The sequence below is a fragment of the Thalassophryne amazonica genome, chromosome 4, assembly GCF_902500255.1.
Source record: "Thalassophryne amazonica chromosome 4, fThaAma1.1, whole genome shotgun sequence".
Classification (NCBI taxonomy): Eukaryota; Metazoa; Chordata; class Actinopteri; order Batrachoidiformes; family Batrachoididae; genus Thalassophryne; species Thalassophryne amazonica.
The window spans coordinates 140,923,634-140,940,767 of NC_047106.1; the positions used below are offsets into that span (position 1 = coordinate 140,923,634).

Genomic DNA, 17,134 nt, shown 5'->3' on the forward strand with positions numbered 1-17,134 from the left:
CTGATCATAGGGACATGAAGTTTGGGGTTCCGCAGGGATCCGTTTTAGGCCCCCTGCTTTTTTCCCTTTATGTAGCACCCCTTGGGAATATACTGCAGCGCTTTGGGATTCCCTTTCATTGCTATGCTGATGACACTCAATTGTACATGCCAATAACTGCTGGTAATCTCATTCACATAAAATCTTGATTGCCTTGCATCAGTAAGAAGTTGGATGTCTAGTAACTTCCTACTTTTAAATTCTGATAAGACTGAAGTTATGGTTCTTGGTCCAGGGAGGTATCGGCATCAATTTGATCAGCTAGCACTTAGCTTAGGTTCGTATTAATTCCACCTGATTGAACTGGTTCCCTGTATAAAAGACACCAGCCCACACACTCAATCAATCACATCCCAACCTGTCCACCATGGCCAAGACCAAAGAGATGTCTAAGGACACCAGGGACAAAATTGTGCATTTGCACAAGGCTGGGATGGACTATAGGATATCAGGCAAGCAGCCTGGTGAGAAGACAACTGTTGCCGTAATTATTAGAAAATGGAAGAAACACAAGATGACTGTCAATCTTCCTCGGTCTGGGGCTCCATGCAAGATCTTGCCCCTGGGGTAATGATGATTCTGACAAAGCCCAGAACTACACGGGAGGACCTGGTCAATGCAGGTGGTGGTCTTTTTGCTCCAGTATTCTTTTGTTTCATTACTCCGTAACTTGTCCGACACATTAGTGTAATAACTTTTAAGGCTTCAGTCAAGTTTTCTGATTTTTCTAGACAACTTCCAAGCCATGTTTTTCAGATTAAGACTAAATTCGTCAAAAGAGTTATTTTTTCCTTTTTCAGTAACTTTATAACTATTTTTGATCTCGTCTTGAATTGTTTTCCAAATTTTTACCAAGACATTAATTCTGCCTTCCACAAGTTTTTGAAGCCAGCAGAGCATTCTTTCATCCGTGGGTCAATCAGAACCAAACAACACAACTGCAGAAATAACAGGTTCTGTCAGCAAGGAGCTGGACCGGCAGTCTGTCGTCAACTTAGGAAGCCCGCTTTAGGCTCAACCCCAACATAGACAAGAACGACCATACAGGCCCATGAAGTAATTGGGCCAGAGCGGTAATCAGACCCACCTCCAAGCTGAGAGACCCCAGCTAAGTGAACCACCTAGGGTTCCTCAGGGCTTTGTTGTCAATTAATGCAAAGTGGCTATAGACATATTTGTTTGGTCATTTTCTTAATAATAATAATAACTGGTGACAAAATTCATCACGAAATTCCAATCAAATTTGTTCCGTGTTAGTTTGGTCAATTGTAACAGGAACTCATGACTTCAGATCAGAGACTGATTAATAAATGTTAAAGTTCCTGCATGTTTAAAACAGGTGGTCCCCCTTTCCAAGCTTTAATTCAGTTTCATATTTAATCAAATATTGTCTTAACTTCTATTTTATTACATGAATTTATTGTGAGCACACAGGTGCTTTCCAAGTTAATAGTATTAATGGTAATACTAATGATGCATGACTCATCCTGGTCCCCATAAGGACAACATTTCAATATTAAAGATGAATAAATTTTATTATTATATGGCTGCGACGCTACACGCGCTCTGACTGGCTGATTACTGGTCGGATATTTTCCCATATCAGGCCGGTTCCACCACAATCAGTCCGAAATGTGTATTTTCTTTACACACCAGAAGCTAAAAACGTGATTAGAAAAAGCAAGTCGGACATGAACGTACTCCATAAATATCTAAACAGCATCTGAAAAAACACACAGATTGAAAGCTAACCAGCTAACGACCAGATCATCTGTTAGCAAGTTCTTCGCGGAGGTGAAGCGAACAAGTCAGACTACAAGCTGTCAGCAGCTTTCATATTCGGGCGATACTGTTTGGGTGTGTATACGAGGTCTATTAGAAAAGTATCCGACCTTATTATTTTTTTCAAAAACCATATGGATTTGAATCACGTGTGATTGCGTCAGACAAGCTTGAACCCTCGTGCGCATGCCTGAGATTTTCCACGCCTGTCGGTTGCGTCATTTGCCTGTGAGCAGGCTTTGAGAGAGGAGTGGTCCAGCCCCCTCGTCATTGTTTCATTGCCAGGAAATGGCGGAATGACTTGGGCTTTTTTACCATCAGAATTTTTTCAGAAAATGTTAGAGACTGGCAGCTGGAAACCATTAGAAAAATTTATCTGGCTTTCGGTGAAAATGTTATGGGCTTGGTAGAGAATAAGGAGTGTTACTGTTGTGTGGGCCGCTGAAGAGGAGGTACTGCTGGCCCACCACCACCAGAGGGCGCCCTGCCTGGAGTGCGGGCTCCAGGCACCAGAGGGCGCCGCCGCCTTATGAGAGCAGTCAGGGTGACAGCTGTCACCCATTACTGGACACAGCTGACTCCACTCAGCACGGGGGTATATCATCAGGACGGCGTCTCCACCTCAGTGCCGAGATATCGCCTTAAGACTGAGGTAACGTTCTCTGCATTCATATTCTGAATAACCAGCTAAAACTTGTTAAACCTTTTCAGGACTGCTGACTACTGATAGCTAAATTGCTTGGATAAGTACTCACCTTCCTGCTATATATTGACAAGAGGTGGAGGCGGCTTCTCCCCTCTCCGTTACTGGGTGCTGTCGCATCCACACCTGTGTGTTGTTGCTCTCTCCCGCCAGCAGTACCGGATCCGACGAGCGGAGGCAGTGGCCACCTGGGAATTCGGGACTTGGCGGTTCCAGTATTTCCAGGGTTCGGTGGCAGAGGAGATCTGGGTGGTTCCGGTTCGACTGAGACGGACGTCTCCTACCTTCGAGCCTGCCCACACGACACCAGCGGATTCGACCCCAAATTGTTAATTGTTGTATTCGTTGTGCTCGTTTCACAACAGTAAAACTTGTTATTCACCTTTCTCCATTGTCCGTTCATTACGCCCCCTGTTGTGGGTCCGTGTACCTACACTTTCACAACAGTTACTGTCGCTTTAAGGACGGTCCCCAGCGGCTGTGGGGCGCACCGCGCTCCGAAGCCGCCATCGACAGGCTGAACGACCATTTCATTTCTAAACGGATGGCTGTCTGGATCCGTGACCATCGTGTGCCATTTCTCTGGTTATCACAAGAGCTGGACATCAACCATTTTCCGGCAGATTTCACTTTTAACAAGAGATTTTGTCATGGAAAGCCGAGCGGAGGCTTTACGCGTCACGATGGATTCGCTACTGGAGCGAGACAAAACCACCTCCATTTTGGTCTCACAGGACGGCTTTGAGATGGTGTTCAGACAGCTGTCAGTGGTTTTTCCATCAAGTGATTATCCGAGAAATTGTGGATATGCCTGGACATGCCAGAACATGTCCTGTGAGGCTTCATCACGGCATTGCTGTGCGCCATACGGCACCGGCGTGACGCGCGAAGCCTCCGCTCCTCTTTCCATGACAAAAACTCCTGTAACAGTGGAATGTGCCATTCATTTCCAAACTGGACGCTGTGTTTTATCCGGGACGTCATCTGACTAGTACAGGAATTGTGAAAAGACGTGGACATCAGCACTTTTTCGGCACATTGAGAAAGACGTGCGGAGGAATTCCGCGCGTCGTGGGAAAAAAAGCCCAAATCATTCCGCCATTTCCTGGCAATGAAACACCGACGAGGGGGGTGGACCACTCCTCACTCAAAGCCTGCTCACAGGCGAATGACGCAACCGACAGGCGTGGAAAAACTCACGCATGCGCACGAGGGTTCAAGCTTGTCTGACGCAATCACACGTGAGTCAAATCCATATGGTTTTTGAAAAAAATAATAAGGTCGGATACTTTTCTAATAGACCTCGTATATATATATATATATATATATATATATAAACAGCCATATAATAAACCTCGCTTGGGATATCAGACCTCTGTGTTTTTGACAACACGTCAGTCTGATATTTCTCCGTACAGACCTCACAGTCAATCAATCAATCAATTTTTTTATATAGCGCCAAATCACAACAAACAGTTGCCCCAAGGCGCTTTATAGTCAGTTAACAATCCTTTAATATTTAAATGAATTACAATTCATGGTCTGCCCATTTGGTCGTAATGATCATTAAATATTACATTTTGATAGATTTTCTGGTGCCCCGTATGTGACGCACATTCAGTCACATCTTAATTTTAAAGATTAATAATTACTAATGTTTCAAATTGCTACACTGTTATGGTGCCACCATGTGTGGCAAAATGATTAATAATTATTTAAAACCTTACATTATTTTAGTGCCGCTGTGTGAGGCACATTTTAATCTTAAAGAGAACAAATTAATGAATCTTAAAATTCATTACACAAGTGACTGATCTGGGTATGAATAATAAATTCTTCAGATCTGATGATGTTGGATTCTTCAAGTTCCTTAAAGGCACAAAATGATGATATTTACAGCACAAAGTGATGGACACACACAAAGGATGTGTCAGCGGTACCTTCATCAGGGTCTAGAGCCTGGATGCGGGTGAGCAGGGCCTTGGTGGGCGTGTCCTCGTACACACTGGCAGTGTACTGTGACATGGTGAATACGGGCGGATTGTCATTCACATCCATCAACATCAGCTTCACCTCAGCACGACACCATCGGCCTCCACCATCAGTCGCCTGGGCTACCATCCAGTAGTGCTGCGTCACTTCCCGGTCCAGAACCACAGACGTCTTCAACTCGCCTGCACGGGTCAGAAACGACACAAACAAATGAAATGAGGAAATTACACAAAGAAACGACATGAGGAAAGGACACAGGGAAATGACACAAAGAAATGACACAAGGAAATTACAAAAAGAAACAACATGAAGATAAAGCACAAAGAATCAACATGAGCAAATGACACAGAAATGATACAACGAAATTACACAAAGAAACAACATAAGGAAAGGACATGAGGAAATGACAAAGAAATGAAATGAGGAAATTACACAAAGAAACGACATGAGGAAACGACACCAGGAAATGACACAAAGAAATGAAATGAGGAAATTCCACAAAGAAACGACATGAGGAAAGGACACAGGGAAATGACACAAAGAAACGACATGAGGGAACGACACAAAGAAATGAAACGAGGAAATGACATGAGGAAACGACCAAAGAAATGAAATGAGGAAATGATATGAGGAAATGACAGAAAGAAATGAAACGAGGAAATGACACAAAGAAGCGACATGAGGAAATGCCACAAGGAAACAACGCAAAGATATGAAACAAGGAAATGACACAAAGAAGCGACATGAGGAAATGACATGAGGAAACAACACAAAGAAATTACATGGGGAAATGACATAAAGAAATGAAACAAGGAAATGACACAAAGAAATGAAACGAGGAAATGACATGAGGAAAGGGCACAAAAAAATTTAATGAGGAAATGACACAAAGAAGCGTGATGAGGAAATGACACGAAGAAACAACACGAGAAAATGACACAAAGTGACACAAGGAAATGACACAAAGTGACACAAGGAAATGACATGAGAAAAGGATGCAAATAAATGAAACCAGGAAATGACACAAAGAAATGACACAAAGAAACAACACAAAGAAATGAAACCAGGAAATGACACAAAGAAATGACACAAAGAAACAACACAAAGAAATGAAATGAGGAAAGGACACAAAGAAACAATATGAAGAAACAGCACAAAGAATCAACATGAGGAAATGACACGAGGAAATGACACAAAGAAATGACATGAGGAAATGACAAGGAATCGACACAAAGAAATGAAACGAGGAAATGACACAAAGAAACGACATGAGGAAATGACACGAGGAAATGACAGAAAGAAATGAAATGAGGAAATGAGATGAGGAAATGACAGAAAGAAATGAAATGAGGAAATGACACAAAGAAATGAAACGAGGAAATGACAAAGAAGCCACATGAGGAAATGCCACAAGGAAACAACACAAAGATATGAAACAAGGAAATGACACAAAGAAGCGACATGAGGAAATGACATGAGGAAACAACACAAAGAAATGAATTGAGGAAATAACATTAAGAAATGAAACAAGGAAATGACACAAAGACGCAACATGAGGAAATGACACAAAGTAATGAAACAAGGAAATGACACAAAGAAGCGACATGAGGAAACAACACGAGGAAATGACACAAAGAAATGAAACGAGGAAATGACATGAGGAAAGGGCACAAAAAATTTAATGAGGAAATGACACAAAGAAGCGACATGAGGAAATGACACGAAGAAACAACACAAGAAAATGACACAAAGTGACACGAGGAAATGACATGAGAAAAGGATGCAATGAAATGAAACCAGGAAATGACACAAAGAAACAACACAAAGAAATGAAATGAGGAAAGGACACAAAGAAACAATATGAAGAAACAGCATAAAGAATCAACATGAGGAAATGACATGAGGAAATGACACAAGGAACCGACACAAAGAAATGAAACGAGGAAATGACACAAAGAAATGACACAAAGAAATGACATGAGGAAACGACGCAAAGAAATGAAATGAGGAAATGACACAAAGAAATGCAATGAGGAAAGACACAAAGAAATGATATGCTGTTAATAGTGTGAAAACAAGAAGTCATCAGTGTGATGTGCACATCAGAGACACACTGATGAACAATTAACACACCCACGTGTTTGCAATTATATGGGTGGATATAAAAGCATGCGTAAAGTGATGCGTAAAATGGCACCAACGTCTGCATTAGTGTTGTTAGAGGACCTTGTAAATGGTGCAATCCGACATGAGCGTGTATTCAGGAAAACCAAGGATTACCAAGGCCACTGCTACTGCAGTTGCGCACAGAACTACAACCGGCCCAGAGTGCAACATGGCAGGGAGCCAAGGGTTGTCTGTGCCCACACAGTTGCTGCCCACGCTGGCCTTCCTGGCAAGAGGGGCATTTCAGTGTGAGCTGGCTGATCGGTTAGACATGTGCCAGTCAACCTTGAGCCATGCCAGCTGTGTGGAATGCAATCATCCAAATGTCATCCAGGTACATCACATTCCAACATTAAATAGCAATTTGCAGCGAGGACCGCAGATGCCATCACACGATGAAATTGTTTTGGTTAATAGGAAATAATTTGATTCCATCACGTGCACGATGGGGGAGGGGGGAGCTGCTTAGTGAGTATACCGTTTGTTTGTGTAATTGTTCTGAATGAAAACCAGCATGGGCACATTTGAGCATGTGCACATTCACATATGCTTTTTGTTATTACAACCCCAATTCCAATGAAGTTGGGACGTTGTGTAAAATGTAAATTAAAAACAGAATACAATGATTTGCAAATCCTCTTCAACCTATATTCAATTGAATACACCACAAAGATGAGATTTTTAATGTTCAAATTGATAAACTTTATTGTTTTGTGCAAATATTTGCTCATTTTGAAATGAATGCCTGCAAGATGTTTCAAAAAAGCTGGGACAAGGGCAACAAAAGACTGGGAAAGTTGATGAATGCTCAAAGAACACCTGTTTGGAACATTCCACAGGTGAACAGGTTCATTGGAAACAGGCAAGTGTCATGATTGAGCAAAAAAGGAGCATCGCCAAAAGGCTCAGCCGTTCACAAACAAAGATGGGGTGAGGATCAAGACTTTGTGAACAACTGCCTGAAAAAAATAGTCCAACAGTTTAAGAACAATGTTTCTCAATGTTCAATTGCAAGGAATTTTTAAATCGACTAAAGACTCACTTTTTTAGACTGTCTTATTAATCTAATTTGTTTTTATGTTTTCTTTGTAATTTCTTTTTATTCCACTGTGTTTTATCTTTTTATTGTGCTTTTCTTGATTTTAATTTTGATTTTAAATTACTTTGTGTTGTTATGAATTGTGTGAAGCGCCTTGGGGTGACTCTGTCATGAGTTGGCGCTATATAAATTAATAAATTTAAATTGAATTGAAATGAAATTGAATTTAGGGATTCCATCATCTACAGTCCATAATATAATCAGAAGATTCAGAGAATCTGAAGAACTTTCTATACGTAAGCAGCAAGACCGAAAACCAACATTGAATGCCCGTGACCTTTGATCCCTGAGGCAGCACTGCATTAAAAACCGACATCATTGTGTAAAGGATCTTACCACGAAGGCTCAGGAACACTTCAGAAAACCATTGTCAGTTAACACAGTTTAAAACACTATGAGCATCTGATGCAGATGGAAAAGCGCGATATAAATGCAGTCCATTTACCATTTCAGTGTGTGTGTGCACTGGTTCTGTTTCATGTTTATTGTAGTTGACAGGGCACCAAATAAAATAACCCTGCATATTTCCATTTCATTTACTTGATTTACTCCACTTCATCTGTAGCTCACACTCGGTAAAATTCCTTTTCTTACCGTGATCATTCATGTCCAAGGGCCAATTTAAATACATGCATATTTATATAGGGGAATGGAAAGGGAGGATCTTCGTGCGTCTGCACATGCACTCAGTTCCATGTTCAATGGGATGTACAAAAGGAATGTGCATGGATCCATGCATGCTCACACTTTAATACATTTGAATATTTTTGTGCCCACGCCAGTTTCTGGGTTTTGGCATACGCCATGTTTCAGTAGGAAATCCACGCAAGTCTTTGTACACGAGGACCCTGGTGAGTGGTTCATTCTGAAGGCTGCAGTGTTCATACCGGTTTCAGGGTCCATGCTGAAGTCCTCTGATCCGGGACCATATAATGAGTACTGGATCCAGGAACTGACACCAACATCAGTGTCTGTGGCCTCAACCCTCAGAACCACACTGTTGACCGGGACATCCTCCGGAATAGATGCAGAATACACGGCCTGTCAACACAAACACACAAACATAAAGACATCAACAAAAACACACAAACATGAAGACATCAACACAAACATAAAGACATCCACAAAAACACACAAACATGAAGACATCAACACAAACACACAAACATAAAGACATCAACGTAAACACACAAACAAAAAGACATCAACAAAAACACACAAATATAAAGACATCAACACAAACACACAAACAAAAAGACATCAACGCAAACACACAAACATGAAGACATCAACACAAACACACAAATATAAAGACATCAACACAAACACACAAACAAAAAGACATCAACGCAAACACAAACATGAAGACATCAACACAAACATAAAGACAACAACACAAACACACAAACAAAAATACATCAACACAAGCACACAAACCTGAAGACATCAACAAAAGCACACAAAGACATCAACACAAATATAAAGACATCAACACAAACACACAAACAAAAAGACATCAACACAAACACACAAACATGAAGACATCAACACAAACACACAAATATAAAGACATCAACAAAAACACACAAACAAAAATACATCAACACAAGCACACAAACCTGAAGACATCAACACAAACACACAAACAAAAAGACATCAACACAAACACACAAACATGAAGACATCAACGCAAACATGAAGACATCAACATGAACATAAAGACAACACAAGCATAAAGACAACAACACAAACACACAAACATGAAGACATCAACGCGAACATGAAGACATCAACACGAACATAAAGACAACACAAGCATAAAGACAACAACACAAACACACAAACAAAAAGACACCAACACAAACACACAAACGTGAAGACATCAACGCGAACATGAAGACATCAACACGAACATAAAGACAACAACACAAGCATAAAGACAACAACACAAACACACAAACAAAAAGACACCAACACAAACACACAAACATGAAGACATCAACGCGAACATGAAGACATCAACACAAACATAAAGACAACAACACAAGCATAAAGACAACAACACAAACACACAAACATGAAGACATCAACGCGAACATGAAGACAACGCGAACATAAAGACAACACAAACAAAAAGACATCAACACAAACAAAGACAACACAAACACACAAACAAAAAGACATCAACACAAACACACAAATATAAAGAAATCAACACAAACACACAAACATAAAGACATCAACATAAACAAACACACAAACCTGAAGACATCAACACAAACACACAAACATAAAGACATCAACACAAACACACAAACAAAAAGACAACGTAAACACACAAACAAAAAGACATCAACATAAACACACAAACAAAAAGACATCAACAAAAACACACAAATATAAAGACATCAACACAAACACACAAACAAAAAGACATCAACGCAAACACACAAACATGAAGACATCAACACAAACACACAAATATAAAGACATCAACACAAACACAAACAAAAAGACATCAACACAAACACACAAATATAAAGACATCAACACAAACATAAAGACAACAACATAAACAAACACACAAACCTGAAGACATCAACATAAACAAACACACAAACCTGAAGACATCAACACAAACACACAAACATAAAGACATCAACACAAACACACAAACAAAAAGACAACGTAAATACACAAACAAAAAGACATCAACATAAACACACAAACAAAAAGACCTCAATCAATCAATCAATCAATTTTTTTTATATAGCGCCAAATCACAACAAACAGTTGCCCCAAGGCGCTTTATATTGTAAGGCAAGGCCATACAATAATTATGTAAAACCCCAACGGTCAAAACGACCCCCTGTGAGCAAGCACTTGGCTACAGTGGGAAGGAAAAACTCCCTTTTAACAGGAAGAAACCTCCAGCAGAACCAGGCTCAGGGAGGGGCAGTCTTCTGCTGGGAAATGATATGAAAGAAATGATATGCTGTTAATAGTGTGAAAACAAGAAGTCATCAGAGTGATGTGCACATCAGAGACACACTGATGAACAATTAACACACCCACGTGTTTGCAATTATATGGGTGGATATAAAAGCATGCGTAAAGTGATGCGTAAAATGGCACCAACGTCTGCATTAGTGTTGTTAGAGGACCTTGTAAATGGTGCAATCCGACATGAGCGTGTATTCAGGAAAACCAAGGATTACCAAGGCCACTGCTACTGCAGTTGCGCACAGAACTACAACCGGCCCAGAGTGCAACATGGCAGGGAGCCAAGGGTTGTCTGTGCCCACACAGGTGCTGCCCACGCTGGCCTTCCTGGCAAGAGGGGCATTTCAGTGCGAGCTGGCTGATCGGTTAGACATGTGCCAGTCAACCTTGAGCCATGCCAGCTGTGTGGAATGCAATCATCCAAATGTCATCCAGGTACATCACATTCCAACATTAAATAGCAATTTGCAGCGAGGACCGCAGATGCCATCACACGATGAACTGGTTTTGGTTAATAGGAAATAATTTGATTCCATCATGTGCACGATGGGGGAGGGGGGAGCTGCTTAGTGAGTATACCGTTTGTTTGTGTAATTGTTCTGAATGAAAACCAGCATGGGCACATTTGAGCATGTGCACATTCACATATGCTTTTTGTTATTACAACCCCAATTCCAATGAAGTTGGGACGTTGTGTAAAATGTAAATTAAAAACAGAATACAATGATTTGCAAATCCTCTTCAACCTATATTCAATTGAATACATGAAGACATCAACGCGAACATGAAGACAACGCGAACATAAAGACAACAACACAAACAAAAAGACATCAACACAAACAAAAAGACAACACAAACACACAAACAAAAAGACATCAACACAAACACACAAATATAAAGAAATCAACACAAACACACAAACATAAACACATCAACATAAACAAATACACAAACCTGAAGACATCAACACAAACACACAAACATAAAGACATCAACACAAACACACAAACAAAAAGACAACGTAAACACACAAACAAAAAGACATCAACATAAACACACAAACAAAAAGACATCAACAAAAACACACAAATATAAAGACATCAACACAAACACACAAACAAAAAGACATCAACGCAAACACACAAACATGAAGACATCAACACAAACACACAAATATAAAGACATCAACACAAACACAAACAAAAAGACATCAACACAAACACACAAATATAAAGACATCAACACAAACACACAAACAAAAGACATCAATGCAAACATAAAGACAAAAACATAAACAAACACACAAACATAAAGACAACAACATAAACAAACACACAAACCTGAAGACATCAACATAAACAAACACACAAACCTGAAGACATCAACACAAACACACAAACATAAAGACATCAACACAAACACACAAACAAAAAGACAACGTAAATACACAAACAAAAAGACATCAACATAAACACACAAACAAAAAGACATCAATCAATCAATCAATCAATTTTTTTTTATATAGCGCCAAATCACAACAAACAGTTGCCCCAAGGCGCTTTATATTGTAAGGCAAGGCCATACAATAATTATGTAAAACCCCAACGGTCAAAACGACCCCCTGTGAGCAAGCACTTGGCTACAGTGGGAAGGAAAAACTCCCTTTTAACAGGAAGAAACCTCCAGCAGAACCAGGCTCAGGGAGGGGCAGTCTTCTGCTGGGACTGGTTGGGGCTGAGGGAGAGAACCGGGAAAAAGACATGCTGTGGAGGGGAGCAGAGATCGATCACTAATGATTAAATGCAGAGTGGTGCATACAGAGCAAAAAGAGAAAGAAACAGTGCATCATGGGAACCCCCCAGCAGTCTACGTCTATAGCAGCATAAATAAGGGATGGTTCAGGGTCACCTGATCCAGCCCTAACTATAAGCTTTAGCAAAAAGGAAAGTTTTAAGCCTAATCTTAAAAGTAGAGAGGGTGTCTGTCTCCCTGATCTGAACTGGGAGCTGGTTCCACAGGAGAGGAGCCTGAAAGCTGAAGGCTCTGCCTCCCATTCTACTCTTACAAACCCTAGGAACTACAAGTAAGCCTGCAGTCTGAGAGCGAAGCGCTCTATTGGGGTGATATGGTACTACGAGGTCCCTAAGATAAGATGGGACCCTGATTATTCAAAACCTTATAAGTAAGAAGAAGAATTTTAAATTCTATTCTAGAATTAACAGGAAGCCAATGAAGAGAGGCCAATATGGGTGAGATATGCTCTCTCCTTCTAGTCCCCGTCAGTACTCTAGCTGCAGCATTTTGAATTAACTGAAGGCTTTTAGGGAACTTTTAGGACAACCTGATAATAATGAATTACAATAGTCCAGCCTAGAGGAAATAAATGCATGAATTAGTTTTTCAGCATCACTCTGAGACAAGACCTTTCTGATTTTAGAGATATTGCGTAAATGCAAAAAAGCAGTCCTACATATTTGTTTAATATGCGCTTTGAATGACATATCCTGATCAAAAATGACTCCAAGATTTCTCACAGTATTACTAGAGGTCAGGGTAATGCCATCCAGAGTAAGGATCTGGTTAGACACCATGTTTCTAAGATTTGTGGGGCCAAGTACAATAACTTCAGTTTTATCTGAGTTTAAAAGCAGGAAATTAGAGGTCATCCATGTCTTTATGTTTGTAAGACAATCCTGCAGTTTAGCTAATTGGTGTGTGTCCTCTGGCTTCATGGATAGATAAAGCTGGGTATCATCTGCGTAACAATGAAAATTTAAGCAATACCGTCTAATAATACTGCCTAAGGGAAGCATGTATAAAGTGAATAAAATTGGTCCTAGCACAGAACCTTGTGGAACTCCATAATTAACTTTAGTCTGTGAAGAAGATTCCCCATTTACATGAACAAATTGTAATCTATTAGACAAATATGATTCAAACCACCGCAGCGCAGTGCCTTTAATACCTATGGCATGCTCTAATCTCTGTAATAAAATTTATGGTCAACAGTATCAAAAGCAGCACTGAGGTCTAACAGAACAAGCACAGAGAGGAGTCCACTGTCCGAGGGCCATAAGAAGATCATTTGTAACCTTCACTAATGCTGTTTCTGTACTATGATGAATTCTAAAACCTGACTGAAACTCTTCAAATAGACCATTCCTCTGCAGATGATCAGTTAGCTGTTTTACAACTACCCTTTCAAGAATTTTTGAGAGAAAAGGAAGGTTGGAGATTGGCCTATAATTAGCTAAGATAGCTGGGTCAGTGATGGCTTTTTAAGTAATGGTTTAATTACTGCCACCTTAAAAGCTGTGGTACATAGCCACTAACAAAGATAGATTGATCATATTTAAGATCGAAGCATTAAATAATGGTAGGGCTTCCTTGAGCAGCCTGGTAGGAATGGGGGTCTAATAAACATGTTGATGGTTTGGATGAAGTAACTAATGAAAATAACTCAGACAGAACAATCGGAGAGAAAGAGTCTAACCAAATACCGGCATCACTGAAAGCAGCCAAAGATAACGATACGTCTTTGGGATGGTTCTGAGTAATTTTTTCTCTAATAGTTAAATTTTGTTAGCAAAGAAAGTCATGAAGTCATTACTAGTTAAAGTTAATGGAATACTCAGCTCAATAGAGCTCTGACTCTTTGTCAGCCTGGCTACAGTGCTGAAAAGAAACCTGGGGTTGTTCTTATTTTTCTTCAATTAGTGATGAGTAGAAGATGTCCTAGCTTTACGGAGGGCTTTTTTATAGAGCAACAGACTCTTTTTCCAGGCTAAGTGAAGATCTTCTAAATTAGTGAGGACGCCATTTCCTCTCCAACTTACGGGTTATCTGCTTTAAGCTACGAGTTTGTGAGTTAGACCACGGAGTCAGACAATTCTGATTTAAAGCTCTCTTTTTCAGAGGAGCTACAGCATCCAAAGTTGTCTTCAATGAGGATGTAAAACTATTGACGAGATACTCTATCTCCCTACAGAGTTTAGGTAGCTACTCTGCACTGTGTGGATATGGCATTAGAGAACATAAAGAAGGAATCATATCCTTAAACCTAGTTACAGCGCTTTCTGAAAGACTTCTAGTGTAATGAAACTTATTCCCCACTGTGGGTAGTCCATCAGAGTAAATGTAAATGTTTATTAAAAAATGATCAGACAGAAGGGAGTTTTCAGGGAATACTGTTAAGTCTTCCCTGAAAACCATAAGTCAGAACAAGATCTAAGATATGATTAAGTGGTGGGTGGACTCCATTTACTTTTTGAGCAAAGCCAATAGAGTCTAATAATAGATTAAATGCAGTGTTGAGGCTGTCATTCTCAGCATCTGTGTGGATGTTAAAATCGCCCACTATAATTATCTTATCTGAGCTAAGCACTAAGTCAGACAAAAGGTCTGAAAATTCACAGAGAAACTCACAGTAACGACCAGGTGGACAATAGATAATAACAAATAAAACTGGTTTTTGGGACTTCCAATTTGGATGGACAAGACTAAGAGACAAGCTTTCAAATGAATTAAAGCTCTGTCTGGGTTTTTGATTAATTAATAAGCTGGAATGGAAGATTGCTGCTAATCCTCCGCCCCGGCCCGTGCTACGAGCATTCTGACAGTTAGTGTGACTCGGGGGTGTTGACTCATTTCAATCAATCAATCAATTTTTTTTTTTTTATATAGCGCCAAATCACAACAAACAGTTGCCCCAAGGCGCTTTATATTGTAAGGCAAGGCCATACAATAATTATGTAAAACCCCAACGGTCAAAACGACCCCCTGTGAGCAAGCACTTGGCTACAGTGGGAAGGAAAAACTCCCTTTTAACAGGAAGAAACCTCCAGCAGAACCAGGCTCAGGGAGGGGCAGTCTTCTGCTGGGACTGGTTGGGGCTGAGGGAGAGAACCAGGAAAAAGACATGCTGTGGAGGGGAGCAGAGATCGATCACTAATGATTAAATGCAGAGTGGTGCATACAGAGCAAAAAGAGAAAGAAACAGTGCATCATGGGAACCCCCCAGCAGTCTACGTCTATAGCAGCATAAATAAGGGATGGTTCAGGGTCACCTGATCCAGCCCTAACTATAAGCTTTAGCAAAAAGGAAAGTTTTAAGCCTAATCTTAAAAGTAGAGAGGGTGTCTGTCTCCCTGATCTGAATTGGGAGCTGGTTCCACAGGAGAGGAGCCTGAAAGCTGAAGGCTCTGCCTCCCATTCTACTCTTACAAACCCTAGGAACTACAAGTAAGCTTGCAGTCTGAGAGCGAAGCGCTCTATTGGGGTGATATGGTACTACGAGGTCCCTAAGATAAGATGGGACCTGATTATTCAAAACTTTATAAGTAAGAAGAAGAACTTTAAATTCTATTCTAGAATTAACAGGAAGCCAATGAAGAGAGGCCAATATGGGTGAGATATGCTCTCTCCTTCTAGTCCCCGTCAGTACTCTAGCTGCAGCATTTTGAATTAACTGAAGGCTTTTTAGGGAACTTTTAGGACAACCTGGTAATAATGAATTACAATAGTCCAGCCTAGAGGAAATAAATGCATGAATTAGTTTATATCATTCATATCAAACACACATTATATCATTTACCAACAGGGACTTAGAAGAGAGAGACCTAATGTTTAATAGACCACATTTAACTGTTTTAGTCTGTGGTGCAGTTGAAGGTGCTATATTATTTTTTCTTTTTGAATTTTTATGCTTAAATAGATTTTTGCTGGTTATTGGTGGTCTGGGAGCAGGCACCGTCTCTACGGGGATGGGGTAATGAGGGGATGGCAGGGGGAGAGAAGCTGCAGAGAGGTGTGTAAGACTACAACTCTGCTTCCTGGTCCCAACCCTGGATAGTCACGGTTTGGAGGATTTAAGAAAATTGGCCAGATTTCTAGAAATGAGAGCTGCTCCATCCAAAGTGGGATGGATGCCGTCTCTCCTAACAAGACCAGGTTTTCCCCAGAAGCTTTGCCAATTATCTATGAAGCCCACCTCATTTTTTGGACACCACTCAGACAGCCAGCAATTCAAGGAGAACATGCGGCTAAACATGTCACTCCCGGTCTGATTGGGGAGGGGCCCAGAGAGAACTACAGAGTCCGACATTGTTTTTTGCAAAGTTACACACCGATTTAATGTTAATTTTAGTGACCTCCGATTGGCGTAACCGGGTGTCATTACTGCCGACGTGAATTACAATCTTACCAAATTTACGCTTAGCCTTAGCCAGCAGTTTCAAATTTCCTTCAATGTCGCCTGCTCTGGCCCCCGGAAGACAATTGACTATGGTTGCTGGTGTCGCTAACTTCACATTTCTCAAAACAGAGTCGCCAATAACCAGAGTTTGATCCTC

General features: G+C 40.5%; 1 protein-coding gene across 1 annotated transcript in view; it reads right to left on the bottom strand.

Moving 5' to 3' along the window:
* The window catches only part of fat3a (FAT atypical cadherin 3a), a 451,004-nt gene that overhangs the window by 135,270 nt on the left and 298,600 nt on the right, over nt 1-17,134 (bottom strand). Inside the window, exons 14-15 of the mRNA XM_034168868.1 lie at nt 8,669-8,825; nt 4,465-4,698 (exon numbers count right to left, since the gene is read on the bottom strand). Of these exons, the coding sequence (XP_034024759.1) occupies nt 4,465-4,698; nt 8,669-8,825 (391 nt within the window). The remainder of the gene's footprint in view (nt 1-4,464; nt 4,699-8,668; nt 8,826-17,134) is intronic.